The sequence below is a fragment of the Penicillium hispanicum genome (genome assembly GCF_028827665.1).
Source record: "Penicillium hispanicum strain IBT 35686 chromosome Unknown utg000001l_segment0_segment0, whole genome shotgun sequence".
Classification (NCBI taxonomy): domain Eukaryota; kingdom Fungi; phylum Ascomycota; class Eurotiomycetes; order Eurotiales; family Aspergillaceae; genus Penicillium; species Penicillium hispanicum.
The window spans coordinates 3,363,201-3,376,228 of record NW_026623193.1 but is presented as its reverse complement, the minus strand read 5'-3'; the positions used below and the strand labels follow the sequence as shown (position 1 = coordinate 3,376,228).

The window sequence follows — 13,028 nt, the reverse complement described above, 5'->3', positions numbered from 1 at the left end:
GCATGCGCTGGAAGAAAATAAAAAATCAACGAAGGCGGGAAACAGTATGACAAGTGTGGGGAGGGGTATCCGCTTGTCGAAACGAGAAAAGAACTAGCACAATCACAGCAGACACAGGACAAAACAGAACGAAGCGAGAGAAAAATAGTGCATGCCGTCACCGACCAGGTCGCGCGCTGCATTTCGTTGCGTTGCGTTCGTCTTCCACGGAGAATGCGAGGACATCTCGTCCCCGTGCTCGCTCAACATTATAACTTCCTCTTTCTGCCGAGGCTCGAATGCCCCCTCTGATCCGGAGGGGAAAGGGGAATAGGAATAAGAAATCACCGACAACGCCTTTTTCGACAATCAGAAAGGAAGAAGGGGAAAGAAATATACCGGTGGTGCGCATGCGAGTAAGCGATCCGGGCGCCCGGAATTCTGTGCACAGCAAACATGCAGGGCAGCGATAATTTCTGTCTTTTTGGACATCACGTTGTCCAAGCAAACAGAAGTAGCAATAGATATGGGAATTGAGCTTGCAAGTGTCGCGCATGAAGGCCAGACCATATGACCGAGTCAGTAGCCATGCATAGTTCAGTGGGAGGAGAGAGCTTCGATTATGTCTCCCATTACAAGGTAGGGTTGGCCGATTATAGACTGACTGACGGAGAATTCCATCAGGCGCGATAACTAAATTTGTCGAAGGTGCGGGCTTGTCCTTGTCGCGGGCAGGATCATCGCCTGCTGGCCTCTATTTGGTGAGAAGGTTGAGATAGTCGGCCACGATGAGGGTCACCATACTGCAGATCAGAGCCAAACCGATTAGCGTTGTGTCTTAAAAGGCATATCTACGGTTCGATCGGGCTAAAGGTGGGGCAACTAACGCATGAGGTGCGATCCGAACGTAGTAGGTTCCGAAGCCGCGGTAAAAGCGCAACCAACCCTCCTCGGCGACGACCTTGCGCGCGCAGTCCAGTACCCCGCGGTAAGGCACCTGCCCAGTCTTTGGATCCTTCTGTTGCTTCTGCAGCCGGGTCTTGATGAAGTCGAACGGCAGCGACAGGAAACTGGCGAAGAAGCCCGCGATCGCGGACGCCGCGAACGTCTGGTTCTGCGCCGACAGGCTCGTGTGCTGCTTCAGCTGGGCCTTGGACTCCGCGAAGAACGTCAGCTGGCCCATGTTCAGCGCCATTGCGCGGATCACCGTCGGCAGCGCACCCGCCCACAGCGCACCGATGCCCTCGGCGCGCGGGATGCGCGCCAGCGCGTCGAAGACCGACCGGTAGTTGGCCCGCGTCTCGGGCGGCTTGAGCCCGTCAGATTGCATGCGGACCAGTGCAAGGTCCGCCGGGTTTCCAATCATCGCAGCAATACCACCTGCGGACAGGCCGGCCGCCGCGCGCTCGGCGAAGGTAACTTTTCGGTTGGCCGCCTCGGCGCGCGCATTGAGCGTCTTGATGAACGTGTCGAAGAAGCCCAGCCGGGCTGTGGTGTAGACGGCTTGTCGCAGCAGGCCAGCAGACAGGCCCGTGTAGAGGTCAAGGACTTTGCCAGAAGTGATAATGTCGCGGGTAATGCCCAGCGCTGAGGGGCGTGGCCCCGTCTTTGCGCCCTCGCCGGCTAATTGAAGACGCACCTTCACCATGTCAACCGGCTGAACCACCACCGTGGCCGTCATACCAGCCAAGCCGCCGTTAATAAAAGGCAGGGCTGCGCGCATATACGGGTGGTGCAGGAGATCAGAAGTAGCTTGCGACGGATTCTCAATGCCGGCGGCAGAGGCCTGTTTGGTAGACACGGCTGCGGCACCGGCGGGCTCTTTGACGGAATTGGAGGCCATGACGATCTGATCACGCACGATTCACACTAGATCTGGGAGTGGTGTCAGTAGAGACCAGATGGGATCTGGGAATCTGTTGGAGCCAACCTCGAGATGAATCCAGAGCGGGAGGGGGCTTTGGATTTACCATCCACTGACCGGGTCGAGGCCGAAAGGATGGGATGATGAGGGGGAAGCCGGAACTTTCTTTGCTGAGCAGTTAGCAAAACGGCTTGCTCTTTGGCGGATTCAGAAGCCACGACGGGCACGGCGTCGAGTGACCATGGGAACTCACCGATGACGTGTAAGTCTCATGCAACGATGTCGAATTGTCGTAGCCGATACTTCCGGGGAAAAGATTCGCGATGAGGAGGGGAGAGGCGAAATGGAAGATGCGGGGGAATCGAGTCTACCCGCGATATAAGTAGAAGCGCGAGTCCCAGGCGCAACACTGACGAGGTCCAACCGGGATCGCAGGGGCCTGAGCTTGTTCTATATAACCTTGGAATGCAGATGATCTGATGAACTAATCGTGTTAGCAAGTCGACCGAGAACAACCGAAGGCGAGTTCCGGGCTTGGAACCGGATCTGACGGCTCTTGGTCGTTGGCCCTTGGATGGCCGCTAGTTCTCCGGGTTGGATGGGAAGAGTGACTCGACCCGAGCTAGATCGACTCGAACGACTAGGACAAGTACCGGGGCGAGAATCACAAATCAACCCCAGAGAGTGCGTCGATCAACCCGGACAGTGTACATGACAGTATTTACTATGGAGGATGAGTCGATGTACTGTGTTTTACAGAGCGAGAGAATGCGGGGGAAAGCTTGGTGTTCCCGTGCATCGAAACACGCAAATTCCCTCTTCTTCCTTCCACTCTTCTTCCTTCCACTCTTCTTCCTTCACACTCCCTCCTTGCATCATTTCCACACCTCACACTTCACACACTGCACCAGCACAGCTTTCTCCACGTCATAGTCCAATGAATGCATTAGTGCCACGAGCTAAACTCGGAACCCCACTTGACTCCGCTTAACCCCTTGGGCATCCCCACGAGAATGGGTCGGGAGCCTGGGGAAAATGCAATCCTTGCCCGAGGGAAACTAGACAGATGCCTAGTTGAAGGCCGTACTGCTGTGTGGCAATTACCGTTCTGATCTCGCCCTAGTTAGCGGCCGAAAGGAAAGAACCAAGACTGACAATCGTGGGATCTCAGCTCTCAGCATAGCCGGCAGTGCCGCGGATCCTCCAGATCGGCAATGCCTCCATAATATTCTCCCGTGCCCCGATATTCCCAGACCGAGGGCGATCCACCGCCCAATCACTAGGCCCACTTCATGCAGCTCACCCCCAGCAACTCAGGCACCCAGCACCCGGCCATTGTTATATCCGGAAGTGACAATGCTCATCTCTGTTGGGGGATGCCGGGGCCCGTTTGTCGAGGCGATGGAAGCCAACCCATCCCCCTGGCATCCTCCGATCTCTCTTCATGCGGTCTGCTCCCCGCCGAGAACCGGCGCTTTGCTGGCCAGGCGCTATCGCCGTTGGAACAGCTCCTGATCGGATTGGCTGCGCTCACGGACGCCTCGATCCCTAGGGCCATCCACGGTGTTCGATTCCGGAGCGATGGTCCCTGGCCTCTTACCGAATATCCTCTTCCCCGCGGTGTCTATGAAGTGGCCAGGCTCGCGGAGGACAGCCCTCCGAGGATCTCCGAGGAACAAATGCCTTGTGACACGCCTTCGTCTCAGATATGACTCGGGCTCGCCAGACTATACGGAGCTGTGCTATAGCTGAGAGCGACGCCCGGGATATTCTCGGGTGGGCTGCTAACTCACCAGCAACACATGCTCTATTGAATAGTCTACCGGCGTACGAGATGTCAATGACCCACTACGGAATCCGACGAGATGCATATTTGCACACTTAGGGGATTGACTATGTTTTGCGTAACCCCGTGCGCGGACCATTTGACTTGAATCCTCTCGAAACGCATTGGTCGAAAACAAAGGTGTATATGGAGCCCCGAAGTACAGTGTAAATCTGGTTCCCTTTCCCGTCCACATTTGAATGTGCCTCCCAATGACCAGTAAGGCACCTCCGGAACCCGCGCCATCAACGGCAAGCTCGTATAGTGCTGACATCCCAACAAAGACATACTTTCTTTGGACGTCGGAGAGGACGATTCACCCACATAGCTTGAGCCAAAGTCAACACTCTGCCCCGCCAAGTCGACTTTGACGCGATCACAAATCTCCGACTCTCACCAACTCCCTCAACCATGCACAACAATCCCAATCATGTCTGCTGTCAGAGACTCGAGGCCAAATCGGAACCATCCACCCCCGCCGGACCCTGAATACGTACACTGACTTCCCATCCTCGGGTCAGCCTCCGTTCCGCGGAAAGAAGTTATCGGCATCCGGCGGGCCGCGGCTGCATAGGCTTGATGGAGTTCCGGCACGGGAGCTCGGGGTGCGGAGGGTATCCCGACGGCAAAGCGGGTAGCTTTGCGGGAGCTCTGGGGCGGGATCGGTCGGGGATTCAACAGACATGGTAAAGAGGTAGGATGAGTGGGTTGAGAGTAGATTTTGGTATTTTGGTTGCGGGAGTTCAGTAGACGTAGAGGCAAACATGGGAGATGTCTATGGAATACTCTGTATATCTCACATCATCAAACACCAGATTGGTCTAGAAGAATGTTATGGATAAACTGAAGAGGCGAGTCCGGATTACTAGCGAGTCAAAGTGCTCTAATTGCAGACAAAACCAAAAACCAAAAAGGAAAAAGAGAAAAGGAAAAAAAAAAAGGCTTGAAGTCCTTGTCACATATCTAGTCCATCTGATATTTCCCTAGTCATAGACATCGTCACCTCGGTACCTAGGTATACCCCATCTTACAATAGATCCCCAAGGAAAGTCCACCGATCCTTCCTTCCCAAGTATATCGCAACCTGAAGCTTCAACATTAGATTATACCTCACACATGAGCGAATGAGCGATAAAGCTATTGACAAACAGCCGCACCGGCGCCTAGGATCCTGGATCCTGGATTTAGAGTCAGCGAGCTTCCAAGGTTACAAGATAGGATTCATCAAACCCAATTTTTGAGATTGACAATAATTATCCCGTCAGTTGCTGTATTGATACGCATCGATGACCCATCATATACACTGTCTATCCATGGATGAAATTATGTGCTGGATGGAAATAAGAAGCTCTGGAAAGATTGCCTTGGAAGAGAGACGCGAGAAGGACTTTATGCAGGAAGGCCGTGTTCACTTCCGTACATAGATCAATGACATTGCAGCATCCCTGCCACAATTAATGTTGGGCAGATGAGATGCCTGAATATCGAAGATTTACGTGAACTGGAGTCCGGAATGTACGATATCTGATTTCATTGACTATCGTTAGGGTACTCGAAATAAACTCCGATTCAGCCGGTCGTTAAACATGTCCATCAATATAAAGTCAAACCAGATATTAAAAAAGAAAAAGGAAACAAAGACCCAAAATACCGCAAAATAGGAACCTTACACTTGTCAAGAATCAAGTGCAAGTGTCGAGATCCAAACGAATAGATCATCACGACCAAGCAAACACAGCACGCCATGCAAATGACTCAATTTCAAAAAACAGGAAAAGAGAAATGCCAATTTTGGGGACATCTGTCGACCCATCTATGCGACTTGGGGAGCAGCGGCCAGGACTTCGGGAGTGGCCTCATCAGAGTACTTCTTGAAGTTCTCGTTGAACAGTGTGGCGAGCTTTGTGACCTCGTCCTTGAAAGAGGTGGAGGCAGTCCAGCTGTTCTTAGGGTTGAGCAGCTCGTTGGGGACGCCAGCGCAGGATTTGGGGACGGGCAGATTGAAGACGTCGTAGGTCTCGTACTCAGCCTTGGCGAGGTCACCGCTGTGGATGGAGTCCAGGATGGCACGGGTGTACTTGAGGGGGCAACGCTTGCCGCCAGTGGTGGCACCGGCACCGACCCAGCCGGTGTTGAGGAGCCAGGCGTTGGCCTTGTGCTCCTTGATCTTCTCGGCGAGCATGCTGGCGTAGCGCATGGGGTGCAGGGCCAGGAATGGCTGAGCGAAACAAGAAGAGAAGGTAGCTTGGGGCTCGGTGACGCCGTCCTCGGTACCAGCCATCTTGGAGGTGTAGCCAGAGATGAAGTGGAACATAGTCTGCTCGGGCGTGAGCTTGGAGATGGGAGGCAGAACACCGCGGGCGTCGCAAGTGAGCAGGATGATGTTGGTAGGGTGGTTGTCACTCTTGCAGGGAATCTTTGCGTTGTCGATGTACTCGATGGGGTAGGCGCAACGAGTGTTCTCGGTCAAGGTGGAGTCGTCGTAGTTGACAACACGAGAGATGGGGTCGAACACGACGTTCTCTAGGACGGAGCCGAAGCGGATGGCGTTGAAAATATCGGGTTCCTTCTCGGCAGACAGACCAATGCACTTGGCGTAGCAGCCACCCTCAATGTTGAAGACACCACGGTCGGTCCAGCAGTGCTCGTCATCACCAATCAGCTTACGCTTAGGGTCGGCAGACAAAGTGGTCTTGCCGGTACCGGACAGACCGAAGAAGACGGTAACATCGCCGTTCTCACCTTCGTTGGCAGAGGAGTGGAGGGTCAGGACATTGTGCTTGACCGGCATCTCGTAGAAAAGAACAGTGAAAACACCCTTCTTCATCTCACCCGCGTACTCGGTACCCAGGATGACCATCTCCTTCTCAGCGAAGTTGATGGCCACGGAGGTGGCGGAGGTCATACCCTCGGTGAAGCGGTTGGCAGGGAATGAGCCCGCATTGTAGATCACATAGTCGGGGTGGAAGTGCTCGAGCTCCTCCTTCGTGGGGCGAATCAGCATGTTGCGCATGAAAAGGGCGTGGTAGGCACGGGCGCAGACAACGCGCACGCTGATGCGGTAGCGCTCGTCCCAACCGGCGAAACCATCAACGACATAGATGCGGTTGCGGGTGTTCAGGTAGTCAACGGCACGCTCACGGTTGATGCGCCAAACCTGGGAAGGCTTGTTAGTATTGACGTCATTCACGTGCAAGCCTCGGCCGCGGGGAAGCCGGTGGCAGGAAAGTGCAAATGAGTTGTGGAGGGAAGGACAGTTGCAAAACACGCGGTATCCAAAGAATAAGCTGATATTGAATCCGTGGTCTTCGAGCGGACTGCCAGAAAAGCTTGATACCCAGGGTGCATATGCAAGGGATCCTGGGTGGAGCTAGGATCGGGCCATCTGCAAGGGCAACCCTCGACCACGTAGTCCCGACAAATATGCAACAACCACACGAAAAATCACTCATAGTAAAGACAAGAAAAAGGCGCAACTCACATCAGGGGTCATGGGCTTGTTGACAGGTCCCCACCAGACCTGGCTCTCAGAGGACTCTTCCCTGACGATGCGCTTGTCGGATGGCGAACGACCAGTCTTCGCACCAGAGTAAGCACTCAAGGCACCGCTGGAGGTGATGGCAGTACCGGTCTCGTAGACCAGAGCATCTTCGTACAGAGCCGGAACGGCAGGGTTGGCAATCTAGAAGGCGAGGTTAGTTATGACAACTTATCACAACGATCATGGTTGAATCCCAAAGGAAGGACATTGCAGGGCCTCCTTACAATGGCGACTCGATCATAGTCAATGTGCGCAGTCTCATGCAGTTCCTCCTCCAGCTCGGTGTGACCCTTGCCGGGTCTGCGGAAGAAGACGACATGGTTAGCGACGACGAGGTTCGAGAGCAAAAGGAGAGAGAAGAGACAACATACTGAACACCGCCAGGGTGCAGCGCAGTGCGATTCACAGATGTGGCAACCATGTTTCTGAGTGAAGTAGAATGATAGTTATTGTTGCGTTGTTTCGCGACTTGCTGTTGGAAGAAATCAGAAGTCAAAGGGCCTGGGGAGCTGGAGCGGCCGGGGGGTATATAACGCTTTCCAGCAGGGGCCATCATGTCAGTAAGTGGTATGAAGGAGGATCTCGTCCAGTTGGCCCCTGTGCTTCTCCACAGTTCCACGGGTGATGTCGGGGCTGAAGGGCCGAGCTGAAGCGGACACGCAGTTGGTGATGGAGGAGAAGTTCGTGGATTCGCAGAGGGCGCCGTCCGACTTGACCCGAACGGGCTTCGGTGGTCGCGAATTCGGCCCGGGACGGCGATATGGAAAAGCAAGGAGTCAAAGCAGAGTGGATACGTTCGAGAGTCCAGACAAGAGACTCGAATGTGAGTTGGATGATGGAGTGAGGGAGAAGGAAGAAGCCTCATCGGCTTCCCAGGGTGCTACTTAGTATACTTTGCATTGGGCGTCTACCTAGGCTTCTACCATGACTCTTTCCGTCAAACTATCTCGTGAAGCCCAAAGTCTGATTCAAGCTTCAACATCCCCGGACGACTGGAAATGACGCGCAATGATCTCACCAGTGAAGCCGTATCCTTGGCCTTTCTAGATTCCAAGGTTCCAACCTGGAAGGTTGGTGAAATCGCGGGGGAGCTGACTCAGCCGCGTCGCCGTCGATCGCGGAGCTTCTGGACTCGCTTTTCGATCTCTTCTCTGCTGCTTGACAGGCTTGGTCGCTTTGCCATTCGGCTTTCCTCGTCCCCGAATTGACATCGGAATGTGGTCGACGAAAAATGAAGGGATCTGGCAGCCCGATGACGACAAACCGTCGGAACGAAGTCTGGGAACAACAGGATCCTCCAATATTTCTACTCCAATAACGGCGTTTAGCCAGGCTGAGCCAGCCGAGGATGATGCACCTGCGACATCGATCGCGGCGGTCTCGACCAATCAGCGTCCGCACATTTCCACTTCCCAAGGATGTTCGGGTGGGCAAAAGGCATTGCCGCTGGGTCTCCTGGGGCATTTTCGCTAGGGGACGATAATGCTCGGTGCAATCATCAATGAAATCCAGGCCCGGCTTCCGACTAGGGGGTGCCTGGAGGCCATACTAACGACGACTCTCCGAAGATGTGTTGCTCACCCATGCAAGCTGCACAGACTCGCCGAATACACCCACACATTACGCGGGACCATTGGTGGCTCGGTCCAGACACCAATTGAGGCATTTCGACATATTGATGAGGATGCCAAACAAGAAGCGGGCAGCCGTCCAACGACCACCCGGAATGATCTTGGTTCACCCGGCGCTCTTGGCCACCGGGCTGCTCGGCCCCAGTGGCCAGTCCCGTCGACCATAGGGCCATCACCATCACTGACCCCAGATGCTCTTTCCGATGGTTAGCGGCGGATCCCGACCCGGTTGCGGCCTCGGAACGCGAGCCTCTCTCCTCGCTCCCCTGCGCCCAGTTGAGTCCGCACGACCTACGTGGAACAGCTTCCCTGGTCTTGCGCGATTTGTTTCAAGAGGCTGAGGTAGCGGGATTATATTATTGTATCCCAGCATTCAGCTGATCATAGCGACTACAAACGACAATTGATATTCTCTCTCTCTGCGCCTCGCGTGACAGTCTTGGATACTAGGCCAAATCGCGAAGTCTGGAACTGTATGTAGGTCTTTCTCCTTCTCCTCAATCGAATAGAGCAAAGGCTGGTGGGGAAGGGGTCTACCCCTTGTCCCTCCGCAAACGACTGAAATTATTTCTGCGGAGTCTGGTCTATTTCCCTGTTTCGTTTTGTATTGCCCCGGCTTTCCCTCTCCTTCCCTTATCTCTAGCCCCGGGTCAACATTCATCAACATGGTACCTATCGGAGATGTCAATGTCGGCTTCCTAATTCACCCGTGATATGATTCTTGTTTTTCCTTCGAGTTTGACCTATCACCGGCCTTTCTGCCCAACCAGCGTGCATGTTCTGCAATGTCCTGGGCCGCTGGGCAGAAAAAGGGGACGATCGACTGGCCTCCTATTTTCCCCGATCCGGGCTCACGTCATAACGCTGCCCGTGCCATCTCGAAGTCCGGCGCTCTTCGCGACCCGATGACTCGATCGCAAATACACCGAACAAGACCTGGTTGGAGGAGGTAAATAGTCCAGTGTCTACCTAGGTGTACTCGAACAACCAAGTATGTCATGCTCCTCGCTTGGCGTCTTGGCCGTCCGGGGAAGCTGTCGCGTGGCTCCCGCATGCGGGGTATAGTGTGGCTCCCTCTCATTGTCCCCGGCTATACACATTGCTTGCTATACACCATACAAAGTCTCCACGTTATCCGACGTGGACTATGCCCTGCGCAAGTGCTACATGTGAACCACCGGCTTAGCTGGGGCCGCCGTAGGCTGCCGTGTGAGTTGTGCGGGCGTAATTGGGCCAGATTTGATCAACTTGGCAGACGTGGAATGCACAAATCGCTCCTAAGATCTTTTCCTTGTTTCGCTTGATTTCATTTCTGGGTTTCGCAACCGTGGAAGACGGATGGAGGGACCAATACGTTAGTACTAGGCCGGAGATCCCCAGCATCAATTTGAATGGCGCCTCGATCACACCAGCGCGACATGAAACTTCGCCCGGTTTCCTCCACACCAGCACTCGAACCTCTCCTCTTCACCTAGCTGGACGCTAAGAACATTGCGGTCAATCCTCCTTCCTTCCCATCCATTCCTTGCACCTAACGAGGATGGATAAGCGCGTGCTCTTCAAGTCGCTCTGTATCCCACATGACATAGCCCCAGGCCCGCTCTTCTTCGGCCTCCGAGTGAGCGAAGAGCCGGTCCACCGGTACGTGAAAATGGTTCAGATACCAGATTGCCTGTGGCCCACAATCGTCATCCGGATACCACGCCGGTGGGAGAAAAATCTTTTCTTCGTCCTCGTCCAGATCCATCAGTCGACGTGATGATTGGAAGGTACCCTTGTAGAGGACCGAACCCAGAAAATGTCCGTGGGTTTCGGACTTCTGGATGACATCGAGACGCTCGAGCGGCGGCAAGTTCAGGAATCGCTGGATCGAAGCCAGCCCGCGAGAGAGCACATACTCAATAGCCGTGTAATCGGTTTCATCCGGGGTATAGTTCTGGAGACCTGACCCACGGTTCTCTATCAGCTCCTTTGCACGGACTTCAAGGATCGCCTTTTCTGCAAGAAGAGGTTAGTTAGCGCCATACTTACGAGATCGGGGGGTCGTTATCCAAACCTGGAGACGTGATCCTGAAGAGGAATTGGTAAACACAGGCAAACTGTTCGTTCTCCCAGGGAGCAAAGCGGGCAAAGTACTTGTATCGCTGGCGAGTCACGAAGGCTCCGCAGTGTCGATGGTTCGTGGCTTCAAGGATATGCCGGTACCCCCGGAAGAGATTGCAGTATGTTTCGAATCGATAGAAGGTTCGTCCGATGCGAATGCGCTCGGTCCGTGAAGTAGGCCGGGAGGATCTGATATGGTCATCGACTCCCCGGGGTCTCATCAGGCAATCGTACCAGAATCTCTGTGTGAAGCTATTGACAAGCTCGAGATTTTCAATCAACGGCTGCACTTGGGAGAGTTTCCATCTGCAGGATGAGAGGAAGTGTCCACCGTCGCGATCAAAATACTTTTTCAGAAAGGCATCCGCTTGTTTCTTCTTCCAGAGTTTCCGTTGCGAGGATGCCATCGCAGCCAGGGCATCGTGGAAGAGCTCGGGTTCGATTTGGTCTTGGAGAATACGCTTGACGATCCTTTCTTCGTTTTCCTTGAAAGCAGCGTGGAGCAAGTGACAGGTGTTGATTGTGGCTTTCAAGGTAGCGATATCTGGGAGGACGAGCAGGATCTCTTGGATGAGCTCAACTGGCAAGCCCTGGAGACTGGCCTGGGTGTTCATCTTGAAGTGTTGATCTTGCCTGGATAAATCTCAGGGTAGTAGGCTTGTAGGCGAGGGGGAAAGCTGATAGAATTTGATGATCGTGGAGGAAAAGGATTGTGGATGATGAAAGGGGTGATCTTTGAAGGAAGAGTTGTTGTTAAGCCTGAAGTCTCACATGAGCAAAGAGTTCAAATCGCGAGTGTTTGGCTATCGATTGAACCCAATGCTCTTAATCAACAAAGCATCTCATCTTGCTATTTTGAGAGCGTGACACGCTCAAGAATCAATGAATATCCCCATTGAGGATTGTTTTTTTTTTCTTTTATCCTACAAACCGGTGATTCTGTGCCCTATGCCCAAGGGTAATACTCAATGAGGCACCCAATATATTTGTGCAGGTATTTACAGCGTAAACGCTTGCGATCCTATCCCATTAATAGAATACAGGCCATGCAGGAAGTCTGCTAGACGAGCAATATGCAGATATCAGTGTCCTTTCTTTCATGAATTAGTTTGGATTTTGCAGAAATATCTCCATCATTTCCCACAGAACAATGCGCTCGGTCTTCGGAAGGTTACTACATTACGCTTGACACGGAAATTCATCAACTTTTGTCTTCCATTGACAAAAGCAGCAACCTCCCGGCCATCAAAAAGCACTAGTAAAGGATAATCTCATCCTTGACAGCACCCCTCTGCGCCCATGTGGCAAGCACATCTTTCACCGAGTTCGCAGCAACCTGGGCATATCCAGGGCCAGGCGGGGGCGTATTAGGACCCGGTGCTTTGGCAGGGTCACCCACAATCCAAGCCACAGGATCCTTGTTAATTCCAGAGCATGCCTTCTGCAGACTCTGGACCTCATCCAACGGAAACCCCCGGCCAAAGATGACTGCTCGAGCAGGTTTGCTGTACTCGTGGGTCCCAATATCATTGGTGTGAGTCGGCTTGGGATCCCGCCCTGCCAGGAGGGCTGGGAGCTCTGCCTGGGCAGCTTCGGAGGTCTGGATGAAGTGGATCACTGATGAAGGATGTCAATACTGAGACTCTGGATGGATCCACAAGTTAAATACTTGCATACCTTCGTATTCGGGTAGCAGAGCCTGCGAGACGGGCTTGCCGATCGCCGACGTTCGCCCGCACAATACAACTGGCAACAGAGAACGAAGAGCGGACATTGTGGTTGACAGGGTCTGTGGGAGATAGAGTCGATTGAACTGACCTGGATTGAGGATATTCGCCCGTTATTTATACTTTGTCTGGGAGAGTTCTGGATGGCCCCCAGAAGCGCAACCGCCGGAACAGTGGAGTTGAGTAGGTTAGCGTGGCTGATCGCCAACGGCGGCGGGCTGTAGACTTTCCTATTCGGGTATAGCCAGCACTGCTATAGTGTATATCCCAATCGCCGCATCTGATTTGGAAGTCTCCCATTATCGATGGTGGAATTGGGTTCAGATTCTGGATTGCGCGGGCGTACTAAGATATCCAG

The 13,028-nt window shown here is 53.5% G+C and overlaps 7 protein-coding genes across 7 annotated transcripts; 2 read left to right on the top strand and 5 right to left on the bottom strand.

The window, feature by feature from the left end:
• Positions 1-733: 733 nt before the first annotated feature.
• N7459_001297 (putative mitochondrial dicarboxylate carrier protein) lies at positions 734-1,822 on the bottom strand (the record flags this gene model as incomplete). Its single annotated transcript, XM_056940482.1, has 2 exons — positions 734-782; positions 867-1,822. The coding sequence occupies 2 exons, from the start codon at positions 1,820-1,822 to the stop codon at positions 734-736; spliced, it is 1,005 nt and encodes a 334-aa protein (XP_056804762.1).
• A 1,313-nt stretch (positions 1,823-3,135) lies between these two features.
• Positions 3,136-3,555, top strand: N7459_001296 (uncharacterized protein; the record flags this gene model as incomplete). The annotated part of the gene is made up of 1 exon (XM_056940481.1): positions 3,136-3,555. The coding sequence occupies one exon, from the start codon at positions 3,136-3,138 to the stop codon at positions 3,553-3,555; it is 420 nt and encodes a 139-aa protein (XP_056804761.1).
• A 630-nt stretch (positions 3,556-4,185) lies between these two features.
• N7459_001295 (uncharacterized protein) lies at positions 4,186-4,434 on the bottom strand (the record flags this gene model as incomplete). The annotated part of the gene is made up of 1 exon (XM_056940480.1): positions 4,186-4,434. One exon carries the CDS (start codon positions 4,432-4,434, stop codon positions 4,186-4,188), a length of 249 nt encoding a protein of 82 aa, XP_056804760.1.
• A 1,047-nt stretch (positions 4,435-5,481) lies between these two features.
• acuF (phosphoenolpyruvate carboxykinase PCK1) lies at positions 5,482-7,762 on the bottom strand (the record flags this gene model as incomplete). The annotated part of the gene is made up of 4 exons (XM_056940479.1): positions 5,482-6,825; positions 7,150-7,350; positions 7,434-7,509; positions 7,581-7,762. The coding sequence occupies 4 exons, from the start codon at positions 7,760-7,762 to the stop codon at positions 5,482-5,484; spliced, it is 1,803 nt and encodes a 600-aa protein (XP_056804759.1).
• Positions 7,763-7,833: 71 nt separating this feature from the next.
• N7459_001293 (uncharacterized protein) lies at positions 7,834-8,097 on the top strand (the record flags this gene model as incomplete). Its single annotated transcript, XM_056940478.1, has 1 exon — positions 7,834-8,097. One exon carries the CDS (start codon positions 7,834-7,836, stop codon positions 8,095-8,097), a length of 264 nt encoding a protein of 87 aa, XP_056804758.1.
• A 2,274-nt stretch (positions 8,098-10,371) lies between these two features.
• On the bottom strand, positions 10,372-11,557 carry N7459_001292 (uncharacterized protein; the record flags this gene model as incomplete). Its single annotated transcript, XM_056940477.1, has 2 exons — positions 10,372-10,838; positions 10,897-11,557. 2 exons carry the CDS (start codon positions 11,555-11,557, stop codon positions 10,372-10,374), a joined length of 1,128 nt encoding a protein of 375 aa, XP_056804757.1.
• Positions 11,558-12,198: 641 nt separating this feature from the next.
• N7459_001291 (uncharacterized protein) lies at positions 12,199-12,717 on the bottom strand (the record flags this gene model as incomplete). Its single annotated transcript, XM_056940476.1, has 2 exons — positions 12,199-12,560; positions 12,621-12,717. 2 exons carry the CDS (start codon positions 12,715-12,717, stop codon positions 12,199-12,201), a joined length of 459 nt encoding a protein of 152 aa, XP_056804756.1.
• Between the last annotated feature and the right edge of the window lie 311 nt (positions 12,718-13,028).